Source organism: Hemitrygon akajei, chromosome 3 (assembly GCF_048418815.1).
Source record: "Hemitrygon akajei chromosome 3, sHemAka1.3, whole genome shotgun sequence".
NCBI classification, from domain to species: Eukaryota; Metazoa; Chordata; class Chondrichthyes; order Myliobatiformes; family Dasyatidae; genus Hemitrygon; species Hemitrygon akajei.
This window is the reverse complement of record NC_133126.1, coordinates 30978836-31001942: the sequence shown is the minus strand read 5'-3', so window position 1 is coordinate 31001942 and position 23107 is coordinate 30978836. Positions and strand designations below refer to the sequence as shown.

The 23107-nt window shown below is 42.7% G+C and overlaps 1 protein-coding gene across 4 annotated transcripts in view; it reads left to right on the top strand.

Moving 5' to 3' along the window:
* LOC140724820 (autophagy-related protein 2 homolog B-like) overlaps positions 1-23107 on the top strand; it is a 136235-nt gene that overhangs the window by 77858 nt on the left and 35270 nt on the right. For all 4 annotated transcript variants that reach the window (XM_073039470.1, XM_073039468.1, XM_073039469.1 and 1 more), the window contains 11 exons: positions 3418-3568; positions 5250-5455; positions 7139-7219; positions 9549-9655; positions 11030-11122; positions 11215-11285; positions 13965-14041; positions 14124-14288; positions 16590-16740; positions 19741-19949; positions 21649-21878. In XM_073039470.1, the coding sequence (XP_072895571.1) occupies positions 3418-3568; positions 5250-5455; positions 7139-7219; positions 9549-9655; positions 11030-11122; positions 11215-11285; positions 13965-14041; positions 14124-14288; positions 16590-16740; positions 19741-19949; positions 21649-21878 (1541 nt within the window). The remainder of the gene's footprint in view (positions 1-3417; positions 3569-5249; positions 5456-7138; positions 7220-9548; positions 9656-11029; positions 11123-11214; positions 11286-13964; positions 14042-14123; positions 14289-16589; positions 16741-19740; positions 19950-21648; positions 21879-23107) is intronic.

Genomic DNA, 23107 nt, shown 5'->3' with positions numbered 1-23107 from the left:
AATATCACGGCTCTTAGCTGAAATCCAAGTAAACAACATTCATTGACTCTCCTTTGTTTATATTACTTACTATTTCCTCATAGAATTCCAACAGATTTGTCAGGTAAGATTTCCCCTTAAGGAAACCATTTTATTATTTTACCATGTGCCTCTAAGTACCTTAAACCTCATCCTTAATGGACTACTACACCCTCCCAAACACTGACATCAGTCTAACTGGCCAGTAATTTCCTTTCTTTTTGCATCCCTCTCTCTTAAAGAGTGGAGTGACATTTGCAAATTTCCAGTCCTCTGGAACCATTTCAGAATCCTGTGATGTTTTGAAAAATCACTACTAGTGTCTCCGTGATCTCTTCAGGTACCTCTTTCAGAACTCTGGCATGTAGTCCATCTGATCCAGGTGACTTATCCACCTTTAGATCTTTCAGCTTCTCAAGCACTTTTTCCTTACTAATAGTAACTACACTCACTTCTGCCCTCTTATACTCTCAAATTTCTGGCATATTACTGGTGTCTTAGACAGTGAAGACTGATGCAAGATACTTATTTAGTTTGCTTGCTATTTCTTTGTCCATTACTATCTCTCCAGCACAATTTTCCAGCAGTCCAGTATCCATTCTCACCTTTGTTTTACTCTTTATATATTTGAAAAATCTTTTGTTATCCTCTTTTACATTATCGGCCTTCATGTTTCATCGATTCCCTCATTAATTCTTTTTAGTTGCCTTCTGTTGGTTTTTTAAAACTTCCCAATCCTCTTAACTTCCCACTCATTTATGCACTATTATATGCCCTCTCTTTTGCTTTTATGTTGTTTTTGACTTCCTTTCTCAGCCTCGGTTGCCTCATCCTCTCTTTAGAATACTACTTCTTTGGGATGTGCCTTCCGAATTGCTCCCAGAAACCCCAGCTGCTGCTGTTCTGCTGTCATCCTTGCTATTGTCCCTTTAAAATCAACTCAGGCCAGCACCTCTCTCATGTCTTTGTAATTCCCATTACCCCACTGCATTACTGATATGCCTGATTTTAGCTTCACCCTCTCAAACTGCAGGGTGAATTCTTTCATATTATGATCATTACTTCCTAAGGGTTCCTTTACTTCGATCTCTCTAGTCAAATCTGGTTCATTACTTGATACCCAATCCAGAAATGCCTTTTCCCTGGTGGGTCAATCACAAGCTGCTTTAAAAAGCCATATCATAGAATCTCTCTCTGCTCCTCTAACTATGTAATCCCATATCACTCCTGCACTGCTCTTCTCCCCAATTCCTTTCTGAGCCACAGATCCAGTCTCTGTGCCAGACACCTGGTCGTTGCAGCTTCCCCTGGTAGGTCATTCCTTCCCCCCCCCCCCCCCCAACAGTACGCAAATTGGTATATTTATTGAGGGGAATGGCCACAGGGATACTGTGCACTGCACACATTGACTATTCCCTTTCCCTCTCCTGGGCGTCACCTAACTACCTGCCTCCTGCAGTTTTGTGGTGATTTCCTCCTTATGTCATGGCTAAGAAAGCTCACCATCTCCTCTACTTCCTTAGGATCCAAAGAAATTTGGCAAGTCTCAGTTGACCCTTACCAATTTTAATTGATGCATACTGTACAAATAAATAACAGCATTGTAGGCATCTGTTCTGCATGTGACCACATGACAGTTGTGGACACAGCTCAGAGCCTCCCCTCCATGAATTCTGTCTGGACTTCTCACTTCCTCTGTAAAGCAGCCAGCATAATTAAAGATTCTACCCATTGAAGACATTCTCTCTTCTCTCCTTTCTCATTGGGTAGAAGATACAAAAGTACTGAAAATAAGTACCACTAGGTTTGAGGATGTCTTCTATTCCACTGTTAGCAGTCCTGTTGTGAGCTAAGATGAACTTTTGTCCTCTCAATTATCATTTACCAGCACTGCACTTTTTCAATAGCTTTTACAATTTTTATTATGCATTGTTATTGCTTTACCTTATTGTAGCTCAATGCACTGTGTGATGATTCAATCTGTATGAACAAAATACTCTATCTTTTCACTGTATCTAGGTACATGTAACAATAATAAACCAATACCAGTACATGTGGTACAGCCTCAAGAAGGCAATATGCCTCATCAAAGATCCCCACTATCTAGGCCATGCCATCTTCTCGCAGCTCCCATAGGGCAGGAAGTACAGAAGTGTGAAGTCCCACACCAACATTCAGGAATAGCTACTTTCTTTCAACCATTCGGTTCTTGAACTATCAAACACAACTATAACCAACCAACCTCAGCAAAGGGACAGTATGCGTCCCTCTCACACTACCATGGATATTTCTGATTGTGTTTTTCTTTGTGTACTGATGTTTTGTCAAAACAAGGGCGCGGTAATTTTTTTCCTTCACTGTGGTGCATAATTTGTGTTCAGTGAGTTGTTGTTTGAACCTATGTTCCTGTGATGCTGTTGCAAGTTGTACATTGTATCTGTACTTCACCTTCATGGTACACCTGACAATAGACTTTTATGACAGACAGACATACTTTATTGATCCCAAGGGAAACTGGGTTTCGTTACAGTCGCACCAACCAAGAATAGTGTAGAAATATAGCAATATAAAACCATAAATAATTAAATAATAATAAGTTAATCATGCCAAGTGGAAATAAGTCCAGGACCAGCCTATTGGCTCAGGGTGTCTGACACTCCGAGGAAGGAGTTGTAAAGTTTGATGGCCACAGGCAGGAATGACTTCCTATGACGCTCAGTGTTGCATCTCGGTGGAATGAGACTCTGGCTGAATGTACTCCTGTGCCTAACCAGTACATTATGGAGTGGATGAGAGACATTGTCCAAGATGGCATGCAACTTGGACAGCATCCTCTTTTCAGACACCACAGTTAGAGAGTCCAGTTCCAGCCCCACAACATCACTGGCCTTACGAATGAGTTTGTTGATTCTGTTGGTGTCTGCTACCCTCAGACTGCTGCCCCAGCGCACAACAGCAAACATGATAGCACTGGCCACCACGGACTCGTAGAACATCCTCAGCATCGTCCAGCAGATGTTAAAGGACCTCACTCTCCTCAGGAAGTAGAGACGGCTCTGACCCTTCTTGTAGACAGCCTTAATCTTGCTAGATTAAAATTGAGTTCAAATCCTACACTTCAAGAATTTTAATTCAGTATACATGAAATTGAGAAATTAAGAACTAGCCTTACAAGTTATCATAAAGCTATTGGATTCCTGTAAAACCAGTTGGTTAATGTCCTTTAGTGGAGGAAGTTTGTCTTCTCTACCCAGTCTGGGTCTATATATGAACTGGTCTCACACCAACTCTTAACTATACTCAAGTGCCAAGCAAACCACTCAACTGCATCATAAAATTACTGTCAACAATTTATTTCCTGCATGTGTAATTGAATCTGCACTCTTTGTTCTCTTGTAGAGTGAAGACGGCACATTGTTAATGGGAAAGCATGGTGAATTCTGGTTGGAGATTGAAAATGGAAACTTATTCACCGTGGGGAGGTATCAGGGCTGTGATGACCAGCATTATTTTTGTCTTCAGGCCAACAAAGTTTACCTTTGTCACCAAGGTACAGATGGATTCCAGTTATAAATTTGTAGAACAGTTATAATTTTCACACATTCCTGCAAGGAAGGGGAAGTGACCCTCTGTGACTCTGAACTGATTCCACATGCCTGCTGCGGTTAGATTTGTTGGCCATTATAATTCATTCATAAATCTCCTCCTGCAACTAGTAGACAATGATGTGTTTATCCATCAGATTGCCTTTGTACCTCTATATACAGGGCATTTATGCCCACTACCGTTTGTATTCAAAGTTCAAACTAGATTTATGATCAAAGTATGTGTATGTCACCATTTATTTCCTGTCAGTGTGGTAGTACAAACAGCAGAACAAAGAAACACAATAGAATCACTGAAAAGCTACAAATAAACAAAAACTGACAAAAAAACATACAAAAGAGGACAATATGTGCAAATACAAACTATTAAATAAATATGGATAAATAATACTGAGAACTGAGTTGCAGAGACCTTGAAAGTGAGTCCATGGATTGTGGAATCAATTCAGAGTCACAGAGTGTCTCTTCCCCTCATTAGAGTGCTGCATCTCACTGATGTACAGGTTTTCCTCTCTTCCCTGGGTGCCAAACCTCACTGGGGTATGACCCCTCCCCCAGGATGCTCAGCCTCTCTGAGATGCATGTCATTTTCTCTCTCCCCACAGTGCTGACACTGAGAAGGATCTGTGGACGGGTAGGTTAATTGACCAATGTAAATTGCCTGTTGTATGTAGGTGAGTGGTAGAATCTAGAGAGGAAGCTGATGCAAATGTGAATGAATCTGTTTGTAAAGAGTTTGTACATTCTTTCCTTGATCACATGGGTTTTCTCTGGGTGCTTAAATTTCCTTCCACATTCCTAAGATGTGTGGGCAAGTAGGTTAGTTGGTCACATGGGTGTAATAGACAGCGTGGGCTCATTGGGCAAGACAGCTTGTTACTGTGCTGTATCTTCAAATAAAAAATAAAAATGAAAAATAAAGAAAAGAAATGGGGTTTGTACAGAATTAGTATAAATGGCTGCATGGACACAGTGGGCAAAAGTTCATGTTTCCTTGCTGTATGACTCTCATTCCATTACCCTCCACTGGGTCAGTAATGCAGCGGTAGGGATCATATTTGTGTCCTGTGGTGCCAATGCTTTAGCATCTCCGATGGTGGTCCATGCAGCAATGCAGCCAAAATGTTGGAAAACCCTATGGTGCTGTTCAAGGAAGAGCAGAGAGCAGTCCACCTTAAAATGGACCAGCTAGTCATCAGGTTGTGTGGTGGACACTTCCAACAGAGAATGACAGCGAATCAGTTCACTGCAGAAGTGCTTTGTCATCTTCTGACATGACTTTACAATAAGTCTTTATTCCTTTCATGGGAACTTGTAAACAAAAAGACAGCACACAAAATACTGGGGGAATTCAGCAGGTCAGTCAGCATCTATGGAGAGCAATAAACAGTCAATGTTTCAGGCCAAGACCCTTCATCAAGCCTGAAACATCGGCTGTTTATTCCACTCCATAGATGCTGCCTGAGCTGCTGAGTTCATCCAACATTTTATACGTGTTTCTTAATTTCAATACCTGCAGAATGTTTTGTGTTTAACAAAAGGAAAAGTTTTCCTGATTACTTCATAACTAGCAGAGCAGAAAGCCTCCTCTGTTTCTCTCAAGCCTTTCCCTCTGGACTTCTTCAGGTATGGTGGAGGATGTGTGCGCCCCAGGTGATGTGAAGCTGCCCAGCAAGTCTCGGCCCCTATGGCTTGAACCTACAATCTACCAATCTGAGGAGGGTGTATGGATCAAGCAGGGTGCTGCTTCAGTGGGAAGTGGTGCAGAGAGTTCAAACATGTTGTCTGTTGCAGTTAAAGTTCATCACAACAAGAGCGAGAGCAACATGAAGGTAACTGCCACCTAAACCTCCGTCATGCGTGTACCTTTTCAATTTGTTCTAGTGCAGAGGTTCCCACCTGGGGTCCACAGACCCCTCACTTAATGGTGGGGGGGGGGGGGTCTATGGCTTAAAAAAGATAGGAACCCCTGTTCTAGAGCCTTGTTAGGTAGTCACAAGGCTTGATATCTCAACATCATTTTCTCAGCTGGAGGCCCTAAGCCTTGTACATTGCAATTGCATTTATGAAATTGAGTTGATTATGGGTATGCTACAGTATTTTGGCATTGGAAGTGTTGTTCTTTGTGTAAAATTGGATAAAAAGTACATTTTCTGTGATGACATCATGCAGGTACAAAATTTGCTAAATAGCCACAGTTTGACGAATAAAAACCCTACAAGGTTCCAGGACACCTTTAATTTTGGACTCTTGTGTTTCCCAATCACACTGCCATGCCATTGGTTACCATGTCATCAGCTCCCAAGAACTTAGAGCAATGGACAGCACATACTCAAGGAGCTGGAGGAACTTGGCAAGTCAGACAGCATCTGTGGGGAGAAATAAACAATCAATGGTTATTTCTCCACCTCAGTCCATCTCCCCTCCTTAAAATTATGTGAAACATCTCACATCAAAGTCTTTGATCATCTTTTTTAAAGCATCAGTGTAGCTCATTGACTGATGCGTCTTGTTCGGACACATGAGGTATTTAATCTGTTACGAACCCCGTAACTGGGTATCTTACCAGCAAAGATAGGAGTATCCGTTGAAGTCTGATGATAGTATTTTATACTATATAGTAAAAATACACAAAAATAATATCAATGCAAATATACAGATAATATACATCATCAATACTAAACCTAAAAGTGCGGGTATAATAATAATAAGAAATAAGCTCTATCGTTGTCTAGGGGATAATGAATTGTCCGATGGAAATATAAAGTTCAGTTCAGTTCATGCAGGCTGCGGTAGTTGTTGATCACTGTGTTGCAATTGTTGGAGAGAGAGAGAGAGTAACAGCTATTGACTTGCCGACTTTCCTTTTATGATCTTGATCCGTCGATGCGTTGTTGTTGTGGCCATTCACGTATGACCCCTCCGTCCTTTAGATAGACCGTTCCGTGGAGGACTCATCACCCAGGCAAGGGTGGACACACACACAAGCCCCCACCGGTCTCATCGCGTCTCTCCTGGTGGGTCTGAGGGGTGTTTCCCCAGACCCTACTTTTATCCCCACTCACGGGGTCTCAGGTGTCAATCAGGTTGGGATGATGCAACCCATCAACCAGACCGCTCTGGTTGCCCCCTGAGGGGTTTCAATGAATAGAACAGTACTCAATACACAATTCCTTCTCCAAGAGACAATAGTAGTAATCAGTGGTTCCGTTCCGCTTTTGTTAGGAGGAGACATTCCACTTTTGTGTATTTCTGTGTTGTCTCTCTCTCATTAACTGACATGAGCTGTTTATCTGTCTCATTTCCTTGGTATCAGACCCGAAATAATAGCGATTTTGCGATTCTCTAAAAGTGGGGGGGGGGGGGGCGACTTTGCACCCTTCTGCCCATCAGAGTTGCTCCTCATTCGTAACAAATCTATTATAATGATTCAATATCTGGTTGAAAAAGCATGAGCTCGCTATTTAAGTGGGTAATTTTCTGTAAATGTTGATGACTTCCCCTCATTGTTCCAGGAGATTCTCATGGCTATCGGTCTGCGTGCAGCTACTCTTCGGCACCGCAATGTATTGCCAGGGCAAAGCTGGCATGAGCAGGTAGGTTGCTTGTCAATCACCAGTTGGTAGAATATATAAGAACATAATGAACGAGTAAAAGTTGGCTCGCAAGCCTGTTCCACCATCTAATAAGGTCCTGACTGATCCAGTCTTGGCATCAGTACCACTCTCCTGCTCCCCAGACTCTTTGACTCTTCCAGTTTAACTATCTTTTAACTTTTGCCTTGAATGTTTTTGTACTCTTTCTTCCAAATCAGATAAATATCGAACATCTCCTGTAGAACGGTGCAACACTGTGGAAGCTCTTCTGCCACAATGTGCTAACTCTTAGTCTACTCCAAGATCAATCCAACCTTCCCTCCCACATACCCCTCTATTTTTCTATCATCCAACATCCATGTGCCTTTCTGAGAGTCTCTTAAATGTCCCTGATGTATCTGTCTCCACCACTTCTCTCCGTGTAAAAAGAAAAGCGCGCTTACCTCTAACATCCCCCGATACTTTACTCAAACACCTTAAAATTATGCCCCATCGTATTAGCCATTTCCACCCTGGGGAAAAAATCTTTGGCTGTCTACTTGATCTATGTCTTATCATCCTGTGCACCTCTATTAAGCCAACACTCATCCCCCTTCACCCCAAATCTTGCTAACCTATCATCATAAGACATGCTCTCTAATCCATGCAGTATCCTGGTAAATCTCCTCTGTAACTTCCCTCCATTTTTTTTCATCCATGTGTCACACATAACCTCACATTTTCTCCACATTGTATTCCATCTGTCAACTTCCTGCCCATTTACTTAGCCAGTCTGTATCCCTTCACAAGGTTTCATGTAGGTTCCCGATCAATGCTGAGTATCAGTGTTTACATTTGAGGTGTACTGCTCAGAAAGATAGAACCAGTTGTATTGGGGTTTGTACACAGTGGCTGTTGTTTTGAGTGGATTAGACAGCTATTCCTTGTGTACCTATGCAGGGATTGTTTCTGAAAATGACACAGCTGCTGCTATTGCCCACTATGTGTATCAGCTCTTAAGTTTCCTAAAGCTTAGAAGTTGAACACAGGTTATTATTTCCTTTAATGTTCTGGGAATATTTTGCTCATATAAACTTTGTATAAATGTATATCATTATTGAACACAACATGATCTCAGGGCGGGAATTCATTTAGTCAGAACTTGAAACCCCAAACTGTTCATTGTAATACTTGATTTCACTTCTATAGTTTCAGTTCTTGTACAGATCTGAAAAAGATTGAGCTTCCTAAAATTTTCTTCTCGTTGTTCAAAGCTCACAGGCAAGCAAGAATAGCTAGCTGTTAAGCGTCTGCGTTGTAGCTCAGAGCAGTTAGCTGAGAACAGAATATAAGATTAAGAATTAAATTGCTACCTAATATTCTCTCCATTAAACTTGTCTGCTACCCTGCATCTCTCCGGAGGGGTAAACTGCAGGGGAGTCTAAAATTGCAATAAGCCTCTCTCTCTGACGCTGTTTCTTGGTACTTCAAACAGTAGTGAGATTTCTGCCTCCTGGACATATTGATGCAGATATCTGCAGTTGTTTATTGTAAATCCAGGTAGGGGGTTCACAAACAACTTTTGTAGGAATAGAAATATTGGTATTGTTCGATGATGTTGACTTGTATTCACAAGAGGTTCTGCAAGTGCTGGAAATCTTAAACAATGCAATCAAAATGCTAGAGGAACTCAGCAGCCGACTTTTCGGGTTGAGACCATTCATCAGGAGCGGAAAGAAGGAGGAAGAAGCCAGAATAAGACAGTGGGGGGACTAGAAGGAGTACAAACTGGCAGGTGACAGGTGAAACCAAGTGAGGTGGAGGGTGGGGGGGGGGGGGGCGAGAGGAGAATAAGAAGCTGGGAGGTGGTAGGTAGAAAAGGTGAAGGACTGAAGAAGGAATCTGATAGGAAAGGACAGTGGACCAAAGAAAAACAGAGAGAAGGAAGGGATCCAGAGGGAGGTGATGGGCAGGTGAGAAAAGACGTTCAAAGTTCAAAGTAGTGAGAGGGGAACTGGAATGGGGAACAAAAGAAAAGAGGGAGGGAAGGGAAATTACCGGGAAAATGCCACCAGGTTGGAGGCTACCCAGATGAAATATGAGGTGTTCATCCTAGAGTTTTGCCGCAATAGAGGAGTCTGTGGACAAGCGTGTTGGTATAGGAATGGGAGGTTGAATTGAAATAGGTGGCCATTGAGAGATCCTGCCTTTTGTGGGGGATGGAGCACAGCTGCTGAATGAAGCATTCCCCTATCTACATCGAGTCTCACTGATGTAGAGGAGGCCGCACCAGGAACACCAGGTACAGGGCTTGCTACTGATTTCCATTAATTGCTTGATGTTTGTGTAGATCCTGGATTTCATGAATATTGCTGAGGAACCTGTGTTGGGCTATGCTCGTCCAGCAAATGCAACCACGTTCCACCTACACCTCTGGAGCTGTGCTCTGGATTACAGGTGAGTAGCACCTCAACAGAACATTTCTCCCCGTTTGTTTCATTATGCATGATGATTCAGTGATGCAGATTCAAGTTTATTTATCACAAGTACATCAAAATGTACAATTGTGTTAGCAAGCAACACACCCAGTGATGTGCTGGGAATAGCCAGCAAGTGTCACCATGCATTCCAGCACCAAACTAGCATGCTCATAATGCTCAACAGAACAACACAGAACTGCACAAGCAAGCTTCTTTCCCGCCCTCTCACTCTCTCACACACACTGCCCTCCTGCCCCAGTTCAGGCCCCTTCCGGGCCTCCAGTCCTTGACCCCAGACTTGCAGAAACTGGGCCTTCAAACTCCAGTCTCATACAGATTTGATCTTCCAGCCTCTACCTCCAAACTCACTGACTTAGGTCTTCAACTTTTCGGATTTTCTACCTCCTGACTTTGACCTTTGGCGTTGTCCTCTGGACTTAGTTGACCTCTGGGTATCGACCCATGGATTTGCAGTCAATGTGTGATGTATGGCACATTTAAAGGGAATGCAGACTTCTGCATTGCCCAGGGAAGGGATAACACAAGTTAGAGTAAAGCTCCCTCTCACTTTAAACATGCAAGACAGCTGTAGTATTGGCTAGATACAATAAAATGTTTTCTCTTTGCTGATACACTATTTCAAATAAACCTCTGCGATCATATATATGATGTCCTCCCGGGCAGGGACGGCACAGGTTAGATGCAGAATAATTTCCTGGCTGGTTTGCTTTTGAACAGCCTGATTCTAACTACGTAAGCTGAACCCGTTCCCACATCCTGATGTTTATTCATATTCACTTGTTTAAAAGTTTATCCAAAGTGAAGACTGATTCATTCAGCAGTCCTCAGGTCAAAAGATTGTCATTTATTTGTCATATGTACATTGAAACATCAAAACATACAGTGTCGTTCTGCATCAATGTCGAACACAGCCCAAAGATATGCTGGGGGCAGCCGCATGTGTTGCCTTGTTTCTAGTGCCAACATAGCATGCCTGAATTGAACCCCGACTGGTGATTGCTGGTGCGGTAAAACATTGCACTAACAGCTATGCTACCGTGCTACCCTGGCTAACCAAAGTCTTTGTCCTGTTCCTTAGTTCAGACAAGTACAGGCAACTAAAGTGATGTCAAGAACAGTTTTAGTAGAATATCAAGAAATTGTCTGAAGTTTATAACAACATGACTGAGATGAAAGGGTTGGCTGAGAATGCAGGGGTAGATGTTAGGCATAGCTTTAGTATCAGTTTGTTGGAGGTAGAAGAGAAGATGTACTGATTAAAGTTGTAGGAAATGATTTGAACTTGGAAATGCTCATGAACTGTTTTATATTGATTGTGTCTCAATTCTAGGCCACTGTATTTACCTGTTCGAGCAGTGGTGACTGTTGAAACCTTCACCATATCCAGTAACATTGTCCTGGACAAGTACTGCTCTACACTCAGGTACTGACTGAGACCCTTTCAGTTATTGTGTCTGTTTGTTATATGTTTCCACCAACTAACTGCTGTAATAATCAATCTCCTTTATCTTCCAGAATAATTATTGATGACGCTGCATTGTACTTGTCTGAGAAATGTCATAATACACTGATAAATTTAAAGAAAGGTGAGATCTTTAATTGTATTTCAAAGGTACATTTAATGTCAGAGAAATGTATATAATGCACATCTTGAAATACTTTTTCTTTGCAACCATTCACAAAATTAGAAATGCCCCCAAAGAATGAATGACAGTTAAATGTTAGAACCCCAAAGCCCCCCCCCCCCCAGCTCTCGCTCCCACGGGTAAGCAGCAACAAAGCAACGATCCCCACCCCCACCAGCAAAATAAAAAGCATTGGCACCCTCCACCGAGCACTCAAGCGTGCAGCAAAGACACAGACTTGCAGTACCCCAAAGACTACTTGTTTACCTGGTATTCAACATACCACAGGCTCTCTCTCTCTCCCCCTAAAAAAGGAAAAAGAGGTGTCCCCATTTTACAGCGAGAGGGGAGACATAATAAATAACTCGCTGGTTTACGATGTTAAAAGTCTATCGCGTTGCATTTGGGCATTCTCTGTGCCCAAAGAACTCGGGTCTCTGGGCACACAGCCAGCAGCCAGCTTGTTATTTTCGATCTTCTGTCTCCCACAACACACGAAATTCCTGCAGAGGCATCGACCTTCGGTCCGCCCATCTCCAGGGCCAGGAGATCCCATAACTCCAAAGGTGAGCTAATCTCCTAGGCCACATCCTTGGCATATTGAATAATGGCCAGTCGTGGAATCCCGAGAGCAGGTTCCATTCCCGCAAAGAACTGAAGTCAGCTTGTAACTCCAGATCAGGGTCTTCAAAAGAACCCTGAAAGGGAAAAATAGAGAATTTAAAGAGAAATAGAGCTGTTTCCGAAGATGCAGGCCAAGGGGTCGTCATTAGGCGCCATTGTCTCTCCTAAGCTCCTCCTCCTGTTTGGTTAAGGAGTGGCTGATTAGTGTCTCCAAAGGTTGGGTCACTGGAATTTGGGTGCTCCCAGGGATACAGAATATAGAAGAGTGTATCACACAACAATGTTGCTGACTCTAACATCAGTATAACCTTCTCTCCCATTTACTTGTCATCAAAGGGTCTCTTAAATGTCCCGAATTTATCAGCCTTTGTCACAACCTCTGGCACCACAATCCACGCACTCATTACTCTCTGTGTTAAGAGAGAAAACTTGCCTGACATCCCCTTATACTTGTGTCCAAACACCTTAAAGTTATGCCCCCATGTATAAGCCATTACATCCCTGGGAAAAAGTATCTGGCTATCCTCTAGAACTATACCACTTGCCTTACTGTACACCTCTATCAAGTCCTCCTTTGTACCCAAGAGAAAAGCCTTGACCAAAAGGGTGGTTCATACGAAAAGGTCACCTACATTCCTATGAATACCAACATAGAACAGTACAGCACAATTCGGCCCCTTTGGCCCACAACATTGTGCTGACCTTTTAACCCACTTTTAATATCAGTCTGGTCCTTCCCTCCCTCATAGCAATACATTTTTCTATCATCTATGTGCATATCTAAGAGACTCTTAAATGTCCCTAATGCATCTGCCTCTACCACACACTCACCATTCTCTATGTTTAAGAAAAAACAAACTGACAATTCCTTCATGCTTTCCTCCAACCAATCACCTTAAAATTATGCTCTCATATTAATAATTTCTGTCCTGGGGAAGAAAAGTCGCTGGCTGTCCATTCTATCCATGCCTCTTATCATCTTGTACATCTCTATCAAGTCATCTTTCATCCTCCTTTGCTCCAAAGACGCAGAGGTCAGTACCTGGTTGCATTACCCATCAAACGTCAGGACATGGAACATTGCAACATAGTACTTGTCCTTTGCACCACGATGTTGTACGAATCTACTCCAAGATCAACCTAACCCTTCCATCCCACGTAGCCATACTGACTCCACGTCACACTGAGAGTTAGAAACTTGGGGAAAGAAGGGGAACCTTAATCCTTAAAGTGATACGGAGTTATAGAGTCATAGAACACTGCAGCACAGAATCAGGCCCTTCTGTTCATCAGTCTGTGCTAAACTATTATACATAGTGCCACCCGAGTGGCTGAAAGTGTGGAAGTGTACAGAAAGTGTTCGAAATCTCTGTAACGGATTGAATGTCATTCAGTGGTTCATTGTAAATAATTTTATTTTTGAATAAAGTATATTTTGATTTTAAAAAGTTATTCTGCCTAGTACCATGTAGCTGTACCGGGACCCTAGCCCTACATATCCGTCCCATCCATGTACGTACCCAAATTTCTCCTAAATGTTGAAATCAACTCCGCATCCATCACTTCCACTGGCAGCTCGTTCCATTCTCTCATCATGCTCTGAGTGAAGAAGTTCCCCCTTGTGTTTCCCTTAAACATTTCACTTTTCACTCTTAACCCACTACCTCCAGTTATAGTTTAATCCAACTTAAGTGGAAAAAGCCTGCTTGCATTTATCCTATTTATACTCATAATTCTGTATATATCTGTAAGATCTCCACTCATTCTTCTGTCCTCCAGGGTATAAAGTCCTAGCCTATTCAGCCTTTCCCCATAGCTCAGGGCCTCAAGTTCCAGCAACATCCTCATAAATTTTCTGTAATAAAATAGCTTTCCTCTATAGAGGGATTTGGGGGTGTGTAGGTGGATTTTGATATGGAATGAAAAGAAGCTATGTGACAGATTAATGTCCATGCCAGCAAAATGGACTTCGTTAATCACACTTGCTATTTCCCTGGTATTAACTATTTATTCTAGATTTCGTACGAGTTCTGGACATGGGGCTGTTGGAGTTCCGCATCACTGCGTCAAAGCAGAAGTCGGAGGGAGAGCGGGTGAGAGACCGTTTACTCATGCGAACCTTGCCATTTTACATACAGCTCAGATAGTTGCACTCAACTTTACTTCTCTCTGCAGCCTCGGTTTGAGCTCTGCTGCTCCAGCGATGTCATCCACGTCCGCACGTGTTCTGATTCTTGTGCTGCCCTCATGAACCTTATCCAGTACGTGGCAAGTTACGGAGACCTGCATCCCCCTCCTAAGTTCCAAGGAACCCCTGGAGCCGCAGCACAGAGGAGCCGGGTAATGAAAGATTGACACATGGAGATTGAGATTACCGTAGATTCCGGACTACAGAGCGCACCTGATTAAAAGCCGCTGGCTCTAATTTTAGAAATAAAATCAATTTTTTAATTGTAAAGGACGCACCGGATTTTAGGCCGCACCGGATTTTCGGCCGCAGGTGTCCCACGTTGTAATATGAGATATTTACACAGAAAGATATTACACGTGAGGATTTTTTAACTTTTAATTAAATCCATATGGTAACAAAAACAAATACATATTGCAAATGCTTTTTTTCGAACCGTGCCCATAACGCGGCTACTTTTAAATACGTTGCGTATACTTCTTTACTGAACAACATTCCAATATCTCCTAACGACTGGTAAAAAATATATATACTACAGCCTACCAGGAAAAGTTATTGATCACCTTTAACTTAAAAGCAGCATTTTCGCTCCGATCCAAAGCCGCTCGCGTAATGCGCTCCCTCCCTCCGTCCCGTTTCATCGCAAACCGGCATTTTCCCACGAAACCGGGTGTGACGTCATAGCATCCCGCGATGTAGTACAGAAAACAAATATAGTTTAAACTAAGTAGGCAGCACAATGCTTCGAGTGTTTTCCATGTTGATGAGGGTGAGTACAAATGACTGATTTACAATAATTTAATTGTGAAAGTGCGCTTGATTTATCGTACAATTTCATTGGACCTCTGTGAACTACTCATCAATTTTATTGGTCTACTGTTACGAGGCAAAATGTTTACGAGGCGGCATGAAAAAAATCATGCATTAGCCGCTTCGGATTATTGGCCGCAAAGTTCAAAGCTGTTCAAAATGTGGGAAAAAAGTAGCGGCTTAAAATCCGGAATCTACGGTACTCCTGGGTTGGGCACACTGCTGGTAATGTCAGGCTTGGTAGTAAACCTCCTTAACTGTGGCTAATATATTGGTATTATTCACTATGTCTGTGGTACTCATGAATATTTAGCACTGGAATTATACCTGATTATCCTCACTTCATCTAGTGTTTACTGTTGACTTCCCTGCCTGACATTGACTAAGCCCTTTGATCTGGCATTTCCTCGGTTGAGACACTCCATAAAACCCATTTTCTCAATAACCTTGTGTAGTGCATCTTGACACAGATACCCTTGTAACACAATGCACTATTGGATCAACTTTTACAGTATTTAGAATCAACAGCACAGAAATCAGACATTTGGCCCAACTATTTTGTGCTGGAGCCTCCTCTCACCCTACTTGGAGCATAGAAGCCAAAATGATTTTTAAATGTATGGTGGGGTGGTAAATTGGATAAGTAAGTATGCAGATGATACTAAGGTAGGTGGCTTTGTGGATAATGAAGTAGGTTTTCAAAGCTTGCAGAGAGATTTAGGCCAGTTAGAAGAGTGGGCTGAACGATGGCAGATGGGGTTTAATGCTGATAAGTGTGAGTTGCTGCATTTTGGTAGGAATAATCCAAATAGGATCATAAATGGTAAGGCATTGAAGAATGCAGTAGAACAGAGTGATCTAGGAATAATGGTGAATAGTTCCCTGAAGGTGGATAGGGTGGTGAAGAAAGCTTTTGGTGTGCTAGCCTTTATAAATCAGAGCATTGTGTTTAGGAGTTGGGATGTAATATTAAAATTGTACAAGGCATTGGTAAAGCCGAATTTGGAGTATTGTGTACAGTTCTGGTCACTGAATTATAGGAAAGATATCAACAAAATCGAGAGAGTACAGAGAAGATTTACTAGAATGTTACCTGGGTTTCAGCACCTAAGTTACAGGGAAAGGCTGAACAAGTTAGGTGTTTATTCTTTGGAGCGTAGAAGGTTGAGGGGGGACTTGATAGAGGTATTTAAAATAATGAGGGGGATAGATCGAGTTGTCGTGGATAGGCTTTTTCCATTGAGAGTAGGGGAGATTCAAACAAGAGGACATGATTTGAGAGTTAGAGGGCAAAAGTTTAAGGATAACATGAGGGGGAATTTCTTTACCCAGAGAGTGGTAGCTGTGCGGAATGAGCTTCCAGTAGAAGTGGTAGAGGCAGGTTCGGTATTGTCAGTTAAAGTATTGGATAGGTATATGGACAGGAAAGGAATGGAGGGTTATGGGCTGAGTGCGGGTCAGTGGGACTAGGTGAGTGCAAGCGTCAGCACGGACTAGAAGGGCCGAGATGGCCTGTTTCCGTGCTGTAATTGTTATATGGTTAATAATAAGTCTACAGGTGACACAGAGAGGGAACTCTCAGCTTTGGAAACCTTTAGTCTGAAGTTACCTGATGGACTGGTTATAACTCTCTTTATTCTCAGGCTGGATCCGGTGACAGCACTCCCTGCAGAACGTCAGGCCTTGCTGAGGCTGAGCAGAAGATGCTGCGGGACCTCATGATCGATGCAATGGAGGAGATGGATGTCCTACCATCATCGCCTCCTTCCCCTCCTGTCACACCACAATCAAATGGTCAGTGAACACAGTCAGGAAATCAGAGGATAAGCTCAGAGCGTTAGAACACCTGAAGGATTAAGGGAAGAAAAAGATTTATTAAAAATTTATGTCAGGCAGTGAACTCGTTTGGGAAAAGATACAATGACTTTAGAAAGAGAAGCTTTTTGGCCCATTTCGTGCTCAGCTGAGCAGTTAGATCATGACTGATGTTTTACTTCAGCTCCACTTCCCTGCACGAGTTCATTGCCTCTTGATATATTTAATATTTTAAAGTACATCGACCTCTAATCGTTCAGAAGCCCATTGCAGAGAGATTCCCAAAGATTCATTACCTCTTGGATGAATAGCTAATCCCTTGTTTTGATTTTCTGACACCTGGTTGTTGGCACACCAGTCATTAGAAATGTCAGTTCCACATCTGTCTTGCCAAGCCTCAACCGACCCCTATCCTCTGCTGTCTGTGAGGAATTTGTACATTCTCCCCGTGACTGCATGGGTTTCTTCCAGCTGCTCCGGTTTCTAACCAGATTCCACAGACGTTTGGGTTAGTAGGTTACTTGACCACATGGGTGTAATTGGACAGTGTAGGCTTGTTGAGCCAGAAGGGCCTTGTATCATGGTGTATCTCTAAATAAAATAAATATAATTTTAAATGAGTGAGAGGAAGATTCAGTGTAGCAATAAAAGGAGGTCAAGGATATATTATCTCATTTTACTAAGAGTAGACACTGGTTTAATAATAATTCATTATTTTTTAAAATCTGCAAATACTGAAATTTGAAATAAATTTCAAATTTATTTTGGATATTCTGCTGACCTGCTTGAGTACCTTTTACTCTGTGCAGTCTATTCAATGCAAAATAAAAATATTTTTTTAAAAACGTGCAACTTTCTATCTGTACATCCTGCAGCTCAAAAACCTTCCAAGGCCTCTGTGCTTCTCAATGCCAGGTCATCTCTGATATCTATTGGTTTATTGTTGATTGTTGAACCTTTAAGGTCCAACATGTTCTTTACACCTAATCATTAATCAAGCTTTTGGTCTTGTATCATCTAAAATGTTAAAGTTTGTTCTATAATTTTAGACCATATGATATTATTCGTGGTGGTATTTTTCCCAGGGAAGGGAAGTCTAAAACTGGCATGTATAAAATAATGGTGGAAAAATTTAAAGGGAACTTCAGGGGCAAGTTTACCCGCATAGAGGATGTTGCATATGTGGATCAAGCTGCCAGGGGAAGTAACATAACATAGAAACATAGGAAACCTACAGCACAATACAGGCCCTTCGGCCCACAAAGTTGTGCCGAACATGTCTCTACCTTAGAAATTACTAGGTTTACCCATAGCCCTCTATTTTTCTAAGCTCCATGTACCTATCCAAGAGTCTCTTAAAAGACCCTATCTTATCCACCTCCACCACCGTTGCCGGCAGCCCATTCCACGCACTCACCATTCTCTGCGTTTAAAAAAAACTTGCCCCTGACATCTCCTCTGTACCTGCTCCCCAGCACCTTAAACCTGTGTCCTCTTGTGGCAACCATTTCAGCCCTAGGAAAAAGCCTCTGACTACCCACATAATCAATGCCTCTCATCATCTTATACACCTCTATCAGATCACCTCTCATCCTCCATCGCTCCAAGGAGAAAAGGCCAAGTTCACTCAACCTGTTTTCATAAGGCATGCTCCCCAATCCAGGCTACATCCTTGTAAATCTCCTCTGCACCCTTTCTATGGCTTCCACATCCTTCCTGTAGTAAGGCGACCAGAACTGAGCACAGTACTCCAAGTGGGGTCTGACCAGGGTCCTATATAGCTGCAACATTACCTCTCGGCTCCTAAATTCAATTCCACGATTGATGAAGGCCAATACACCGTACGCCTTCTTAACCACAGAGTCAACCTGTGCAGCTGCTTTGAGTGTCCTATGGACTCGGACCCCAAGATCCCTCTGATCCTCCACACTGCCAAGAGTCTTACCATTAATACTATATTCTGCCATCATATTTGACCTACCAAAATGAACCACTTCACACTTATCTAGATTGAACTCCATCTGCCACTTCTCAGCCCAGTTTTGCATCCTATCAATGTCCCGCTGTAATAGAGGCCTTTTACAATGTTTAAAAGGCATTTGGACAAGTAGATGGATAGGAAGGGTGCAGGCCAAACTCGGGGAATAGGACTAGTGGGGAGACAGTTTAGTCAGTCTGGATGAGTTGGGCTGGAGGGTTTTGTTTCCATGTTGCATTACACTATGATTATGCCAAGCCAATGCTGTAGAGACTTGCTGTGAACTGACTAACTTGTGAATAACCTCCAATGTATTATTCCAGTTACCCAGCGCACGTATCTGGCAAGCTCTTGGTGCTCTGCAGTTTATGTTGTCAGCCAGTGGGTGCTGAAATTACCCATGGTTGCTGCAGGAACTTTGGACACAACCAGCCTGTGTGACTGTGACAGTGGGAGGGTGCTCCAGATGTCATGTTCCTGCCCCAGGGATGTGAGGTCATACCAGAGCTCATTTTGTATTGGTGAGGAAGGCAGGAAGGAGCTTAAAATCCATATGCTACAGTGGGCTTTCCTTGCCCAGTCTTTATCCTTTTACCCCCTCCAGGGTTCTACCTGCTGTACTCTACATTTAATATGGGCTGAGTGATGTTTGTGTTTTCTGTTTTTCTTCAGAAGAAGGCACTTGACCTCTGGCTGAGAAGAGAAATTAATTTATGTGTCCTGCAAACAAAATGCTGGAAGAATTCAGCAGGTTAGGCAGCGTCCATGGAGAGGAATAAACAGTCAATGCTTCAGGCCGGGTCCCTACATCAGAACTGGAAAGGAAGGGGGAAGAAAACCAGAATAAAACCAGGGGAAAGGGGAAGGAGTACAGGTTGGCAGGTGATAGGTGAGAACAGATGAAGGGTCTCAGCCTAAATGTCTTGGGGTCATTTGTTCCCCCCCCCCCCCCCCCCATGGCCAGTTACATCAGTCATCTTACATCCATGCATTATCTTCAGGGCTTCACAGAAACCTCATCCGGGAGCGAGAGCCTGCACAGTCTGATCTTTTCCTCTTCCCCGATGAGAGTGGAAGTTCTTCCCAGGAGCAGAGCCCAAGTTCCACCATGGTTCTTCCAGAGCATCATGCAGCCTACACCCCGTTACCCAGCGAGCAGCCCGAAAGTGATGATTTCTGCATCCTAGATGCACCAAAGCTTGCAGTCACGGTGAGTTGTAAAGGTACGGTGCTACTGGAATCTGAAGCAAATGAAAAGCTTTGTTCAGGTTTTACAGTCAGCTGACATAACGCTCTTATGGATTAACTAACCAGCAATTAAACTATTTTCTAAAAGAGGAGCCAATTCAGAGATCAGAAGTGCAAATGTACTTGTGAGTCCTAGTTTTGGTTTATTATTGTCGCATGTACCAAAATACAGTGAAAAGCTCGACTTGCGTACTGTTTGTACAGGGTAGCATGGTCGCATAACGGTTACGTGCCAGTGATAAGATCAATGTTCAATTCCAACCACTGTATGTTGTCCCATGATCACATGGGTTTCCTCCAGGCGCTCCAGTTTCCTCCCGCATTCCAAAGATGTACGATTAGGGTTAGGGTGAGTGGTGGGTATGCTTTGTTAACACTGGAAGCATGGTGACACTTCTGGGCTGCCCAGCACAACCCTCATTGATTTGATTTAACGCAAACAACGCATTTCACTGTATGTTTTGATGTTCATGTGACAAATAAAGCTAATCTTTATACAAATGAAGTTACTACTCAGTGCATAGAGCTATAATAAGGTAAAAGAATAACAAGCGCAAAAGCTACTAGAAAAAGTGCAGTACGGGTAAACGATAAAGTACAAGGTAGATCAAGATTCTCTAAAGGGTAACTTGCAAGCTGAGTCGGTGGTAAGGAAGGCAAATGCAATGTTAGCATTCATTTCAAGAGGACAAGAATATATAGAAGTAAGGATGTACTGTTAAGCCTTTTAAAGGCATTTATTGATCACACCACATAGAGTATTGTGTGCAGTTTTGAGCCTCTTATTTAACGATGGGCTGGCCCTGGAGAGGGTCCAGAGTAGATTCACAAGAATGATCCCAGAATGAAGGGTTTCATGTCTCTGGCCTTGTTGTTGATGTTCAGAAGGATAGGAATGGGGGTTGGTGTTGGGGTCTCATTAAGCATACTGATAGGTTAAACCACTGTATTGGCAACATTCTACAGCCAACCCCAAATAGCAGCAGGGACACTATAAGCAGGTTGGGACGCAGGTTTTGGAATGGTGCAAAAATAACAGGTGGTTGTCATGGGTGGCTTTGATGTCCCTAATATTGGCACATCCTTGGTGCAAGAGATTTAGATTTAGATGGAGCAGAAAGGATTCCTGACACAATAGGTGGACTATTCCGAATCAGGGTGGCAGTGGCTAATATGAGAGGATGCACTCTTATGGTGAATGGAGGGAAGGAATGGGGATGATGACCAATAGGATTATTTTTTCAGAGAATGGTGTGTGCATGGAACATACTGCCAAGGGTTGTGGTAGAGGTGTTAGGGAAATTTAAGAGATTCTTAGATGGTCACATGCTACGCAATTTCTTTATCAATTTATTATTTATTTTTAATATTTTGTTATTGGGATGTGGAAGCTCCTAATAAAGTTCATAACCATCTCCATTCCCCCCAGACAAATGATGGTGGAATCTTCTTGAATTGCTGTAGTGCATGTGCTGAATATATTCCTACAAACTAACTGCAGAAAGAATTCTTGGATTCAGATCCATATACAGAGCTAGTAATATTTCCATGTCAAGGTGATATGTGGAGAGGTACTTGCAGGTGGTGATGCTCCCATGTGCAAGTTGCCCTTGTCCTGCCTGGTGATGATATCTGAAGATATTGTTACGTGTCTTATTCAGCAGAGAGAGGCTGAACCTGTAGTGAAGATGCTGATCCCTGGACCCATTCTCATCAAAGACGAACATTTCACGTTGCCAGTCAAGAAGGTGGACAAAGGCAAGGCACCCGTGCATCTCCCGATCCCAGAGGTCCGCTATGTGGTGAAGGAGATCTCAGTTGTGTGGCATCTGTATGGAGGAAGGGACTTCGGAACAGCCGTCACCACACGTTCCCCTGTTAAAAGTATACCGTGAGTTTCCGACCACCACTCTCATCACTGAGCTTGTTTACATTGTTAGTAAATTCTGAGACTCAAATTGTGATTGAGTTCAGAATCTGAAACAGAGCCAGCTTTGTTATCGCTGTCTTATATGACATGAAAGTTGTTACTTTGTGGCAGCAGTACAGTGCAAAGATATAAATTTATTATAGATTACAAAATAGTGCAAAAAATGAAATTAATGAGGTTGAGAACAAGGATCACGGACTGTTCAGAAATATGATAACAGAGAGGAAGAAGCTAAATTTGTGCTCTCTTGTTATTAATAGTCTCTTTGTGAGTCTTTGTTTATGTAGTCTTTTTTGTAAATTTGATTGCATTTCTTTATTTTCCTGTAAATGCCTTCAAGAAAATAAATATATATGTAGTGTACATTGATGATAAATTTTCCTTTGACTTTGACCCACTATAACTGGAAACATGGATGGTTGTTTGCCTCCCTGGTGCCAATAATCTTGGGATTACTGCCTGTGCCATGCAACAGTGAGTATAGGAATAGAGTGAGGTGGAGAATAAATGTGTGGCTGAGGGATTGGAGTGGGGGCAGGGGTTCAGATTTCTGGATCATTGGGACCTCTTTTGGGGCAGGTGTGACCTTACAAAAAGGACGGGTTGCACTTGAATCCAAGGGGAACCGATATCCTGGCAGGGAGGTTTGCTAAGGCTATTGGGAGAGTTTAAACTAGAATTGCTTGGGGGTGGGAACCTAACTGAAGAGACGGAGGAAGGGGCAGTTGGCTCACATATAGAGAAAGCTTGGAGATAGTGCAAGAGGGAGGATAGGCAGGTGATAGAGAAGGGATACACTAAAACCGATGGTTTGAGTTGTGTCTATTTTAAAGTAAGAAGCATCATGAACAAAGCTGATGAGCTTAGAGCATGGATCAGTACTTGGAGCTATGATGTGGTCATTACTGAGATGTGGATGACTCAGGGGCAGGAATGGTTACTTCAAGTGCCAGGCTTTAGATGTTTCAGAAAGGACAGGGAGGGAGGCAAAAGAGGTGGGGGAGTGGCACGGCTGAGCAGAGTTAGTGTCACGGCTGCAGAAAAGGAGGAAGGGATTGTCTATTGGGTCTCTATGGGTAGAAGTTAGGAACAGGAAGGGGTCAATAACTTTACTGGGTGTTTTTTATTGACCACCTAATAGTAACAGGGACATCGAGGAGCAGGTAGGGAGACAGATTCTGGAAAGGTGT